The sequence below is a fragment of the Terrapene carolina genome, unplaced genomic scaffold, assembly GCF_002925995.2.
Source record: "Terrapene carolina triunguis isolate 2854851 unplaced genomic scaffold, T_m_triunguis-2.0 Scaffold58, whole genome shotgun sequence".
NCBI lineage: Eukaryota > Metazoa > Chordata > Testudines > Emydidae > Terrapene > Terrapene triunguis.
The window spans coordinates 68,159,847-68,174,446 of record NW_020664409.1 but is presented as its reverse complement, the minus strand read 5'-3'; the positions used below and the strand labels follow the sequence as shown (position 1 = coordinate 68,174,446).

The 14,600-nt window shown below is 44.3% G+C and overlaps 1 protein-coding gene across 1 annotated transcript in view; it reads right to left on the bottom strand.

Moving 5' to 3' along the window:
* Positions 1-4,077: 4,077 nt before the first annotated feature.
* WWP1 (WW domain containing E3 ubiquitin protein ligase 1) overlaps positions 4,078-14,600 on the bottom strand; it is a 142,124-nt gene continuing 131,601 nt past the window's right edge. Inside the window, exons 22-24 of the mRNA XM_024206087.2 lie at positions 8,971-9,067; positions 8,710-8,782; positions 4,078-6,197 (exon numbers count right to left, since the gene is read on the bottom strand). Of these exons, the coding sequence (XP_024061855.2) occupies positions 6,098-6,197; positions 8,710-8,782; positions 8,971-9,067 (270 nt within the window). The 3' untranslated portion in view covers positions 4,078-6,097. The remainder of the gene's footprint in view (positions 6,198-8,709; positions 8,783-8,970; positions 9,068-14,600) is intronic.

The following is a 14,600-nucleotide window of genomic DNA, read 5'->3' as shown; positions in this document are numbered from 1 at the left end:
CTGGTTGAAACTATAGGAAAGAACAGAATTATCTGACACACAGATGAACACAGTATGCTGGGCAAGAGTCAACATTGCTTTTGTAAAGCGAAGTCAAGCCACACCAATCTATTAGAATTCTTTGAGGGTGTCAAACATGTGAACAAGGGTGATCTTAAGCAAACTAAGCAGTCATGGGATAAGATGGGAAGTTCTCTCATGGATAGGTAACTGGTTATAAGATAGAAAATACAGTGTACAAATAAATGATCAGTTTTCACAATGGAGAGAGGTAAATAGCGGGGTCCCCCAAGGATCTGCGCTGTTCAACATATTCAGAAATGATCTGAAAAAAGGGTAAACAGTGAGGTGGCAAAGTTTGCAGATGATACAAAATTACTCCAGATAGTTAAATCCAAAGCAGACTGTGAAGAGTTACAAAAGGACCTCACAAAACTGGGGCCCTCATGATCAGTGGCAATGGGACCTGTGCCAGCTTGGAACAGGTCCAGATGCAGGAGGTGATCCAGTTGGAAATCGTCTGTGAGGACACCGGAAGGCCCTTCATCCTGTCCGCTTATAATGATTAATAGCTGGGTTGACCTGCGGAAGGGCTTGTACGCTCCAGGTAAAATGCCAGGGTACGTCTGACCTCCAGGGCGAGCAGCCTCCTTTTTTTACTAGTGGTGTGCGACTTGGGACCAAACACCAAGAGGAAGATGTCCTGGTTGACATGGAAGGAAGACACCACTTTTGGCAGAAAGGCCGGATGGGGTCGCAGTTGAACTTTGTCCTTGTAGAACACTGTATACGTTGGCTCCAATGTCAGAGCTTTAATCTCCGACACTCATCTCGCCGATGTTATTGCCACAAGGAAAGCGACCTTCCATGACAGGTGGGAAAGGGAGCAGGAGCCCATAGGGGGCAGGCCCATGAGCCTAGAAAGAACCAAGTTAAGGTCCCACTGTGGGATAGGAGCCCGGACCGGAAGGAAGAGCCTCTCGAGGCTTCTCAGGAATCTGATCAACATGTCGTGCAAGAACACCATCTTACCTTGGATCAGCGGGTAGAAAGTGGAGATGGCCGCAAGGTGCATCCTGACAGAAGAGAGGGCCAGACCTTGGTTCTTAAAACGAAGCAGGTAATCTAAAATAGATTGTAAGGAGGAGTGCGACGGAGAGATGCTACACTCACACACTCAGTGGGAAAACCTCGTCCACTTGGCCAGGTAGGTTGCTCCGGTGGAAGGCTTCCTGCTTTCCAGGAGGATTTGCTGGACCATGTTAGAGCAGACCGGCTTCTCCGGGTTCAACCATGCAGCATCCACGCCATGAGGTGGAGGGAGGCAAGGTTGGGGTGTCGGAGGCACCCATGATCTTGCAAGATCAGATTTGGTCGATTGGGAAGGGACCAGGGAGCGGTTGCCGCTAGGTCCATCAGCGTGCTGCAAGGGTCACATTCTGAGCCTTGCATAGCGGACAATGTAGGTACATGCTGCCATGTGGCCCAGCAAACACAGACATACCCGAGCCGTGGTTAGAGGAAATGCAGAGACCCCTGCGATGCGGTCCACCATCGTCTGGAACCTCTCCTGTGGCAGGAAAGCTCTGGTGCAGGTGAAGTCAAGCACCACTCCAATTAACTCTATCCTTTGCACCGGAATTAAGGTTGACTTCTTGTTCTTCACCAACAGGCCCAGGGACCAGCACGTGACCTGTAGCACTGCGACGTCCCATTGGACTTGAGACCTGGAGTGGCCTTTGACCAGCCAGTCGTTGAGATACGGATATATTTGAATACCTTGACGCCTGAGGTAAGCTGCTACCACCGACATGCACTTGGTAAACACCCTTGGTGCTGTCGCTAGGCTGAAAGGGAGGACCGCTAACTCGTAGTGGTCCGATCCCATCATGAAACGCAGGAAGCGTCTGTGTCCTTGGAAGATCGCTATAGGACAGTACGTGTCCCTCAAGTCGAAGGCAGCATACCAGTCTCACGGATCCAGGAAGGGGATGATGGAGGCCCACGCTGATGGAGAGCGGTGCTGATGAGACGGGGACCTATAGGAAAGCCCCAAGGTGGGGTTACCCCTAGACCAAGGTTACGCTGTAGCTGGTGCGTGCGGCACCAGTAGCACCAGGATATCGTGCGCTGCCTGCAGGGCCTCAGGTGTCGACGGGACCTCTAACTGACAAAGGCTCCTGTCCCCCTCCGGTGTGGCAGGCATGGGTCGGGGGGGCTGGACCGCTCGACCTGAGCTGGGACCCGACTCCTGGTAGGAGGTATCGAGCCGTCTTCCTCGGGCCTTAGCTCCCCTCCTGTCCTCTCCTTCCCCTTGTGGGATACAGGAGATCTTCCTCTCCCAGTTTTTCTTTTGCTGCTTGGCAGGTGCTGGGGATCGACGCCGGTCCATCAATGGCACCGGTGGGGCACTCCACACTGACACTGCAGTGCTCGGGACAGAGTCGGACCTCGACTGCTCTGGTGCCGGAGTTACAGCCGACTCCATTAGGAGCGCTTTGAGACGGAAGTCTCTCTCCTTCTTAGACCGCGGTTTGAAGGACTTGCAAATACAGCACTTGTCACTTATATGTGACTCGTCGAGACACCTTAAACAACTATTATGCGGATCACTGATGGGCATCGGTTTCTTGCAGCGATTGCAGGGCTTAAAGCCTAGGGACCAGGGCATGCCCCGTCCCTAGGCTAAGTTCCGTTCGGGACCAACCAAGTAAAACGCTAACACACTAAGGGAAACTGTTAACTATGTACAACTATTTTACAAGAAAAGTTCGAAACGCTGAACAAAACGAAAAAGGCTAGCCAAAGCAGCAGAAATTCCAGCACCATCACTGGCGGCAAGAAGGAACTGAGGGTGGGGGAGTCAGCAACATCCTTTATACCACGGCATGTGCGCGTCACTCCAGAAGGTGCCAGAGCCGGTCCCCTACGGATGCCACTGAGGGAAAAACTTCCAGCACCAGTGCATGTGGCGAGCACACACACCTAAATATGGAATAGACATGAGCAAGCACTCGAAGTATTCCACGTGTTGGTCATTTGGGGCCCAGGTGTGGGAGAGTCCTTGATCAGGATGCTGGAGGTTTCAGGGATGATGACCCCAATTCAATCAAAGCAGCATTCTAATACTATTCATGCACTCCCTCTCCCTGACTACGTACACAAAAAAATTCCTCCCATACACGAAGTCCCTCCCAGTTACTGCTGGTTGGGCCCTCCCAGCTGGTCATGGTCCTGCTGCCCAGAGACTTCCTTCCTGCTCCGCTAACCTCTTCCTCACCCCACCAAGGAGCAGAGAGATCTGTGAGAGGAGGAGAGCTACCCAGGCACCAACAGGAGACTGCAGGTAGATAAGGAAAGGTGGGAGCAAAGTTGGTAACATTTTCACAGGAAGGGAAAAAAGGGATCAGAAAGAGACCAGCAGCTAAGGACCAGCTCCTGAGAAAGTGGTATTGGCTCCATTCTGTTTCCTTTCTCCTCTGCTTGAAATCTCCTGGCAGCTCATCTTCTTCCCTCACAGGCTCTTCCACTCACTTCCTCTTTCCCAACGAAAAAAAGGGAGGAGAAATTCATCTCCCTCCACCTATCCAATACAATGTGTTATGTACTGCATAATGCAGTACAGTTAAGAACTATAAGCAAAATGAACGGTGCTTGTGATATAGCTATTCTTTACAAGCTGCCTGCAGATTGTATTGCATCAGTGCTACCTGAGTTCCTGCTACTGTACTGATAAATGTTTTCCTATTATAAAGGATTTTTTAATTGCCATTGTTCTTGGAGAGGGTCAATATTTGTTTTATTTACTCCTTTTTTACTTTATTAACTATAATGATAATTTATCATGGAGCATGTTAGGATGAGAGAAGGGAGGCCTTGAGGTCTTATCATCCCTATTATGTGTAATCTTGGCTGAGGCTTGTTCTCTTGTCCCTTCATTACTTATCCTTTTCTTTGATGAAGATTGTTGTGGGGTTGGGAGACAACTACAGTTGTCAAAATAATGAACAAGGTACATTTTGTGATGTGCTGTCCTTGCTTTTTAATGTCTTTACTTACAGATTCATTAGATTCAGAATTTGGAGTGGGTCACACAGTCATTCATTAGTGCAAATTAATAAGGTTCAACTTTACTATACTTAACTCTCTTAGATGTCATTTAGGCAAATCACACATACTTACTTCTCCAGCCTCTGAAATAATTTTTAGCTCCCTCCAATTTAATTGGCATAAATCATTATAATTTAGGTGAACTCAAACCTTTGATTTATTAATGTACCACATAATTCATGAAAATAGTTGTTACTTTGTGTAGAGTGGCAGAGTAACTTAAGTGATGAAAAATCCTGGTGCATGTAGGAGTAGTAAATAATATACGATAGAAGTACATTGAGCCAATCAGATCACAGCTTTTATCAAAGCCATTTACAAGTTAACAGTTCCCCAGTAAATTGTGCATTTTGAATAACAAAGCATAACACAATCCAATATATAGAAAAATAAAATTTTGGTAGAATTCAATTGCTATATTGATAACATACAAGAACAGATATAGCAATATTTTTCGGCATTTATGCTTTTAACAGTGCAATACGATAGATATGTTACAGAAATGTTTTAATCACATTCTAAGAAATCAATTTTATGTGTGTACAAAATTTTGTATAAGTTAAATTTAATGGAATTTACAGTGAATACTGAAAGCATGGTAAAAATGGTAATTTTTAAAATGTTCTTACTCTATAATAAGGAAGCACAGTTTGCTAAAAGTAGCATTTAACATAATTCACATCAATAAGATTCTATAATTTGTTACATCTTTGCAGTTCAGAAAATGCCCTCAATACTGGAAAAAAAAAAGATTTTATATTCTTGTGCATTTAGAACAAAAAAACCCAAAACTCTGCCTATGAAAAAGAATGACAAGATCTAGGTATACTTATTTAATTCAGGTACACCTGAATTTTTACATGAACTTAAAGGGGGTGAAAATATTTAATACTAATAGAAAATTATTAGTTTAATGTGCAAAGCTTATGTAACTGTCGTTCCATTTGGGTTCTCTAGATCCATAACCAAAACTGAACATGAACATAAAAGCAGCAAAAATTCACATTACCTTTCATGTATTCTTAAATCTCAAATTACATTAGTTTACCTTGTGAAATTTTAAAATACACAGATGTTAAAAAAAAAAAAAAAAACAACAACTGTAAGACACCAGACCAAGAGAGAATGTGTTAGAGTTTCTCTTTTATTCTTTCAAGATTACCCAACATCCTCTTGGTAATAATCCAAGTTATTATGTAAACAAATTTCAATGCTGCTCATGAATTAAAATATTCTGTTCAGTTCCTACAATAAGTCAGAATAGTGGCACCAATCGCTTTTAACATTAATCACATTCATCTTACTGTACATGACTCTTGTGCAAGTAATCAAGGTGTTATTTGTGACCTTGGCTACATCAATGTAGTAGTGAGGATATTGTAAGTATTTAAAAAAAAAAAACCCTGAACTGACAGAATTTGGCATTCTGTCATCTCAAAAAGCCAGCAGCATTTTTCTACATACTTAGGATACATTTGGCCTAAGCTTTTAACACCTTTTAGAACAGCCATGCAATAAAACAATCTTGGAGATGTTGCATAAGGTGAGAAGACAGAGCAATTTGCACATTTTTCTGTATAATAAAGCCAAGATAAAGCAAATCCCCAGGTCCTTTAGAATGACTGCTATGTTTCATACACTTATAGCTCTATAAAACTAGAGCCCACTACAGGGTGGGGTTGGGGGGGAAGAGAGTGTCTGTGTATATATATTTTTTATATATATATTTAAATAAAGTCATTTGTCTGCTTTCAGAATTTATGGTTTGTTTGTTTTTTCCTGGTCAGTCTTTTGAAGGGGCAATAAATAAACTAGACACAGCTAAACTGTTTTGCATATCTCTGTGGAAGAACGGAGAACATTTATACTTTAGAGTTCCAGAAACATAACTGTACAGAACAAACAGCTTATATACAACTAAGTGTGCAATTTTAGTTGGCTGGGCATTTTAATAATGCAATATATCCTTTTTGACAAGAAGCCACTTCTACTCTTGACCAAATCCCTCTGTTTCTTCAATTGCGAAGAGCAGCTTCTCTTTCAGCTGTTCGTAGCTTTTATATGGAGGCAGATCCAAACGATTAAAACTGAACAAAACAGAAGAGGGGGTGGGGGAAGAGGAGGAAAAAGAAAAGTTTTATAAATTTGTTTAAATCCCATTTAGAATATTTTGTGTAATTACACTTTTGCTTTTAAGAATATTGCAAAACTAAATGGTTACAGACAGAAGTTTTACATACTCTGATCAATGGGTCAGAACACAGGAATGGGAATCAGGAGTTTGGCTCTCACTGACTGTGTAATATTGGGCAAGTCACTTACACACTCTGCTTTACTAGGGATTATTCATTTTAAGTGCTTTTGGATACTTGATGAAAATCCCGTACAGATGCAATGATAATATTTCCCCCAAAATTATCTTGACCTTTATAAAGTGTATGTGGTTCAAGTGCATACAACTCCAGTTTGGTTAATGAAAGTTTCTTTGAGTATATTCAGAGCAGAGTATACACTCAGGTGAACCATTCTTCCTGAAAGGGGTGATTTATTTAGTCACAGGAGGGTTCTTTGAAAGCTAAACTATACACATACTTTTAGTTCTACAATAAAGCTACCTGGAAGCTACTTTTATTCAATCTTTTTGCCATGTCTGAAATCCTCATGTCACCCTAATGTTCTTTCAATGGAGAAACTATAATCTGATCAAATACTTCCTATTTCATATAGCGTAACATATAGAAAAACTCATAAGAAAATATGTATAATTACAGCCATATGCCCATTTCTATTGTACAGTAGAAATGTACATAACTCTTGTGCAGACTATGTGAAGGATTCTCACATTTTTTGGTTAGAGACGGTTCACTAAAAAATGGATAAGAGAATGATTTTAAGATAATCAAGTCTGAAAAGTAAAATGGATGAGTCTAAGGGCAGGTCTACACTACCCGCCTGAATCGGCGAGTGGGGATCGAATTATTGCGTCTCGTTGGGACGTGACAATCGATCCCCGAATCGACGCTTCTACTCCACCAGCGGAAGTAGGAGTAAGCGCCTTCGACGGGGGAGCCGCGGAGGTTGATTTGCCGCCGTCCTCACAGCGGGGTAAGTCGGCTCCAATATGATAAGTAACCCAAATTAGCTTACTATTTGCGTAGCTGAATTTGCGTATCTTAAATCGACTCCCCCCCCCGGTGAGGACGTAGCCTGAGGCCTAGTCTACACTGAAAATCCCAAGTGCCATAGCTATGCCGACCTAGCCCCTGGTGTAGACGCAGCTAAATCAACAGGAGAATGCTTCTGTTGGCCTAGCTACCATTGCTCAGGGAGGTGATGTTCCTATAGTAACTGATAAAACCCTTCTTTTGCTGTAGGCTGCATCTACACTATGGGGTTATGATGGCATAGCTACAGCACTGTGATAATACCCCTATTGTCTTCATAGTGTAGACATGGCCTTACTCTTCCAGCCTTCCTTGAACCTTTAGAGAAGAAAAAGGGACGACTATAGAGGAACTCTAATAGATCAATTTAAAACATCTGTTATGAAAAGCTGATGTCTTCTTCATTTGATATATCAGTTAATAATTCTGGCATGAGTGGGAAAACAGCGTATTTTCCTCATCTATTCCATGTAGTTGCACCTGGAAACATTTCTTCTCCTGAAATTCTCACCTCTGACCATTAGAGACTGTTGCTAGCAATGCTAAGACTGCTTCTTCTGCTATACTACAGGGACCCTGTTGGCTACCACAGGCAGGGAGGAAACATCTTCAACTTCCACAAAGACCCATTCAAAGAAATAACACCACGCAGGGAAAAATAATAGGATGGGGGAGCCTCGCAACAAGTGACAGAAAAAGCTGTATATGCTCCCACCAAGATGCCAGAAGAAGAAACAGTCCTACTGGCTGCCCACAATCACTCTCTCCACCACAGATGTATAACAGGTACAGGGAGCCTGGGTTCACATGGGGTAGGGCAGTGGGGACTGAAGAGAGCCATTTGGATAGGAATTCAGATTCTAGGATGCTATTTGAAGTTCTGAATGTTTGTGGGGGCTCCAATCACTTTATAAGGGTCTTGGTGGCATTTTGCACACATATTTTCAGAAAGTTACACTGTCATGAAATATCACGACAACTGACTCCAATGCTAACTTAGCTGTGTAGCAGAAACAATGACTTCCTTTTGAAGCAAAAATAGTGTGTGCGTGTGTGCGCGCACATGCGTGCGTGTGAGAGAGTGAGTAAAATAAGGGGTTTTATCTTACAACTCTAAAGTATCTGAAACTATCCAAAATAAAAACAATATAAAAATACAGATAGAATACAAAACTGAAATTAAAAACAAGGGAAAATAGAGACATTTTCAGAAGTGGGAAAGTCACTAGCCCAGCCATTCTAAATCAAGCAACAGATGGGAGTCAGGGACAAAAATTGTAGGTTGAGGCAAGTAACCCAAATTAGCTTACAATTGAATCAACTGTTACTGTATATCATAGGTGCAAGACAGATGGTCTTAAACTACATTAATGAAGAAGAACAACAGATACAAAGTTAGCTTACATTTATTCACTGTTTCAATATTAAAACTTACCAAGTATGACTTCTCGGTAACCAGGTTTCCTTGCCAACTTTTTCAATGCAGAATTTCTGAGGACCGTTACTTCCTGAATCAAGAAAACACATGAGATTAAGTTAAATGTTTTTAAACCAGTAATAGTGTAGTATATTTATTAATGTATGCTAATGCTAGATGAAATGTAGGATTAAGAAATGAGCAAAAGATTTCCACTTGTTCAGAATAAACATAATATGTATAGATTGCAATAGTATACTTCAGGGGCATTATACTTACCCATGAGCTCAGCAAAACCTCCCAGTGGTAACCGACAAGTACCAGTGACAAATTGTAGCAGTCGCATGCGAACCTCATTGTCTGTGTCTTTTACAAACTAGGCAACAGAAATTCAGAATTACTTTAAAACAAAATTGAATATTACTATGCTAATATGGCTAGAGAAAAATAATACAAAACATGTCTAAGATGTGAAGGGCAACTTCCTCCCTAGTCAGATGAAGTTAAGGGTGAAAAACTGGCCCAAGTTACATGAAAATCCAAGTTCACCTTGGGTAAAAACATGGGTGACACAGCCAGAGAGATCTTCTCTTTAAAGAAAACAGGAAGGGGGGATTGGTCATTGAAGTACCTAGCTCACCATTTCACCTAGCAGAGGTGATAGCCACTAAAATGCAGTCTTCATAGACAAGTAGAAGGGAACACTTTGCTAGTGGCTCAAAGGGAGGCTTCATCAGAAAGCTGAAGACCAAATTAAAGTCCCACACAGGACTGGGTTCTCTGACCTGGAAAAAGTTAGCTAATCCTTTGATGAATCTGGAAGTGGTGGGGTGAGCCACCCTTCAGCAGGGGAATGGAAATCTGTGATAGCTGCTAAATGAACATCTATGGAACTCAGAGAGAGAGACCTGAATTCTTTAAACCCAACAGAGAATCTAAAACATCCAAAACGGAAAAATTGACAAGACAGTGCTGTTGGATATACCAATGGTGGAATCGCTTCCATTTCTATGGGTAGATTTTTGTAGTTGATGCTTTTCTGCTATTCAACAAAACCTCTTGTGAGCCTCTCACACAGGAGATCTCTACCGCAGAGGGACATCTAGAAAACAAGGCTTGGGCTGCAGTGTGAAGCTCAGATGAAGAATGTATCCTGAATTTTGAGTTAGCGGATCAGGAATAGTTGGCAGCTGCAGTGCTGGACAAGATGGCAGGAAAATCAGGTAGGGGAACCAAATTTGCATTGGCCCAAGTCAGTGCAATTACGATGACCATGGCTCTCTTCTGCTGGATTTTGTTTAGGACTCTGAGGCTCAGCAGTGTCAGAAGATAGGAGTAGAGGACATGAGTAAGGCTATGTTTTAGTCACGAGTATTTTTAGTAAAAGTCATGGACAGTAAACAAAAATTCATGGCCTGTGACCTGTCCATAACTTGTACTATATACCCCTGACTAAATCTTGAGGGGAAGGGGGCAGCCCGGGGGTGTCGGGGGTGCTCGGGGGGGCAGTAAGGGGAGGGCAGGGCTGGCAGGCTTCCTACTTGGCTCTACGCCTCCCCGGAAGTGGCGACATCCCCATCCCTCAGCTCCTAGGCAGAGGCGCGGCCAGGCAGCTCTGCACACTGCCTCTGTCCTGAGCACTGGCTCCACAGCTCCCATTGGCCGGGAACTGCAGCCAATGGGAGCTGTGGGGGCGGTGCCTGCAGGCAAAGGAAAGTCCCAGAAAGTCAGGTGACTTCCGTGACCTCTCTGAAAAAATCGCAGCCTTAGATATGAGGAAAGAATGTCCCTGGGACTGATGGCCTAGACACCCTCTTGAGCAGAACTTTCAACTCTTTCTGTTGATGGTGGTAGCAAATAGATCTATTTCTGGAAAACCTAATGTGAGGAATGTATGCTTGAGAATCAGGTTGTTGATTTTTTACTTGTGGTCCTGGCAGAAGTATCTGCTCGAACTATTGGCTATGGTTCTACAGACCTGTTAAGCATGAGGCAAAATGAAAATCTGATGAGCTATGCACCAATTCCATAGTTATAATGCTTCTTCCCAAAGGGTGGCTCTTGGTTCTCCTTGATGATACATATAGTACATGTTGACTCTGTCTGTCATGATTTTGACAGATTGACTCTTGACCATAAGAAGGAAACAGCTGCAAGCAACTCTGACTGGCCTGAGTTCCAGGAGGTTGATATGGAGAATGGACTCTTGGCAGTCCATTTGCCTTGTATGGTATGCATTCAAAAGCTTTGTCTCCACTTGTGACAGAAAGTAGAGTACATGGAGCTACATGGAACACTGAAAAGTAGAGTACATGTGTATCTACATGTGACAATGAAAGGAGACTTTCCCTGCTTCCTTCCCATTGCCAGAGGCTTTCCTCACTGCCTCCTTCCTTCCAGGGCCTTTCCCCACTGCCAGAGTCTTTCACTGTGGCAGGAAAAGACTCAGGCAGTGGGACAGTATGCTGCTAAAAACAACAGTATAATGTGGCAGGCACTGCTTGGGCATGCAGAGAGCTGTGCATCGTATATACCTTAAGATTCTGGTGCATCTGTACTTTATCTGTTTAGAGGCAATGCTTCACCATCTACACTGCTATTTATACCTGTGCTAGCTGGTCATGCAGTGTCTGTACTCTACACGTCGCCATAAGTGTACACATAGCCAAAGACAAGCTCCCCACCATACAAGAGATGCATCTGATACTATGGTGGCAATGAGGGGATGTGGAATGAAGAGGAATTAAACACAGACCTTGTTTGGATCTGTCCACCTATTAAACAACTCTAGAATCTGGGGAGAGATCAACACTAATTTGTTCTGTTTGCTAGGGAGTGTAAACAGTTCTCAACCATCCCTGGATGCAATGTAGGTGCAAACTGGAATGAAGTGTGACAAAGGTGCAGGCTGCCACGTGACTTAGGAGCTGTAGAACAGTTCTGGCTATTTGTGGACTCATTTGGACCTGCGAGTTCAGATTCATTAGTGTCATAAATCTGTGTAGCAGTAGGAAAGCTGTGGATGATGTGGCATCTAAGGTGGTTCCTATAAACTTTATTTGCTGAATTGGTGTCAAAGCGAGCTTCTCTTTGTTGAAGTTCTAACTTGTCAAATAGGGACATAGCTGTCTTCACTGCGGAAAGAACTTGGCTGTGTGAGCAATCCTTGAGGAGCCAATTATTGAGATAGGGGAAGAAGATTATACCCAACCATTGAAGTTGAGTAGCTACCACTGCCAGAACTTTCATAAAGACTCTGGGGGCAGCAGAGAGTGCAAAAGGGGAGCACTTGATATTGAAAGTGTTCCTGGCTGACCGCAAAGTGCAGAAACCTCTTGTGAGATGGATACATTGTGATATGAAAATACGCATCCTGAAGGTCGACGCAAACATGTCCCCAAGATTTAGAGATGGTATTATATCTGCAAGTGTCAATATCCTGAACTTTGGTGTTTTTATGAAAATGTTTAATGGCCTGAGACCAGATAGCCCTTCTTTTTTGGGAACCAGAAAGTATTTTTTTTTTTTTTTGGGAATAGAACCCCTTCCCTTGGTGCTGGGCAGGTACTTGTTCTATGGCTTCTATGTGAAGAAGGGATAGGACTTCCTGTCTCAGATAGACGTTTGTGAGATGGGACCCTGAAAAGGGATAGGGGAATGGAGGTGACATGGACAGAATAGCCCCATGTTAAGACTTCCAAATCACATCTGTCTGAAGTAATCTGCTCACATGAGGATCGGAAATGGGAGAGATGATCCCCAAACAGTGGGAGAGAGTGAGCAAAATAATACAGCTCTATGTCCTGATAGTGGCATAGTTCTTGACCCTCGACCAAAAATAAAAATGGATGCCTACTTGATGAGGAAAGCTGAGTAGTGGTCATTTTGGTGGTGAATGGTTCTCTCTTCTGGAATCTACATGTCAATTTAGGTGGTTCTGAAGGCATGTGATATGCAGGGAATTGGGCTGGAAGGGATATCTACACTGTCTTTGACCTGCTGAAAAAACGGTTACTCACCTTCTCATAACTGTTGTTCTTTGAGCTGTGTTGTTCATGTCCATTCCAAACAGGTGCATGCACGGAAAACTTTTCCCCTAGCAGCATCTGTTGGGTTGAATTGGGCGCCTCCTGGAGTCACGCCTTCATGGCGCTCAATATATAGCCTTGCCAACCAACCACCCCCTCAGTTTCTTCTTGCTGGCTACTCCAACAGAGAGGTAGGAGGGTGGGTATTGGAATGGAGATGAACAACACATCTCAAAGAACAACAGTTACGAGAAGGTGAGTAACCGTTTTTTCTTCTTCGAGTGCTTGTCCGTGTCAATTCCAATCAGGTGACTCACAAGCCCAAGTTCAAGAGATGGCTTCGGAGTTGTCCACTGATCAGAGCACTGCTCTTCCAAAGACCTCATTGTCCCTGGCCTGCTGGGTGATTGCCTAGTGCATGGTGAAAGTGTGTATGGAGGACCACATCGCTGCTCTGCAGATTTCCTGGGTGGCAACCTGCGCCAGGAACACCGTTGAAGAGGCCTGAGCCCTGGGGGAGTGCACAGTGATCGAAGGAGCAGGCAACCCTGCCAGGTTGTAGCACTCAAGGATGCAGGATGAGATCCATGATGAAATCCATTGAAAAGAGACAGGAAGACCTTTCATTCTGTCTGACACTGCCACGAATAGCTGGACAGACTTTCGGAACAGTTTCATTCTCTCGATGTAGAATGCTAGCGCTCTGCAGACATCCAATGAGTCTCCCTGCAGCTCGATAGAATACTGGGAGGAAGATGTCCTGGCTGATGTGAAACTGGGAGACAAGTTTTGGGAGGAAAGCCGGGTGAGGCCTAAGCTAGACCTTGTCCTTATTGAACACAGTGTAAGGGGGCTCTGAAGTCAGGGCCTTGAGCTCAGACACCCTCCTGGCTGAGGTTATCGCTACCAGAAACGCTACCTTGTATGAGAGAGAGAGCAGGGAGCATGTCGCCAAAGGATCAAAGGACGGCCCCATGAGTCTGGAAAGGACCAGATTGAGGTCCCGAGCTGGGACAGGCTGCTGGACATGCGGGTACAGCCTGTCGAGACCTTTAAGGAAACAGCTAATCACAGGTTTAGCAAAGACCAAGCGGCCCTCTGCGCCTGGGTGGAAGGCAGAGATGATGGCCAAGTGAACCCTTATTGACGACATGGACAGCCCCTGCTGCTTGAGATGGAAAAGCTAGTCCAGTATAAGTGGTACACATGCGAGCATCGGGGACGAACGGTGCTGCGTCGACCAGATTGAAAATCTCTTCCACTTGGCAAGGTAGGTGGCCCTCAGGGAAGGTTTCCTGCTTCCAAGGAGGACTTGTCTACCCGGGTCCGAGCAGGAGAGCTACATCAGTTTCAGCCGTGGCGCTTCCACACCGCGAGGTGTAGCAACCTGAGGTTCAGGTTTTAGAGGCAGCTGTGATCCTGCATTAATAAGTCTAGGAAGAGCAGCAAGATGACTGGAGCTTCCATGGACATTTCCAGGAGTAATGTGTACCAGTGCTGGCGGGGCCAGGCTGGAGCTATCAATAGACCAAGGCTTCCTCCCTCCATACCTTAAGGAGCATCTTGTGAACAAGAGGGATAGGTGGATACACGTAAAGGAGATGGCCTCCCCCTGGGAGGAGGAACACATTCGCAATGGAGCCAGGGCTGTGATTCAGGAAGGAGCAAAACTGCTGGCACTTCCTGTTGCATCACGTGGCGAACAGGTCTATCTGGGGAAAGCCCCATTGATGGAAGATTGAGTTTGCAACATCCAGGCAAAGGGACCACTCATGGACGTGGAACAACCTGCTGAGATAGTACCCCAGGGAGGTACGACGCTTGCAGATGTATCGAGTGCTCCACATAGAAGTCCCACAGCATGAGGGCTTCCTGGCACAG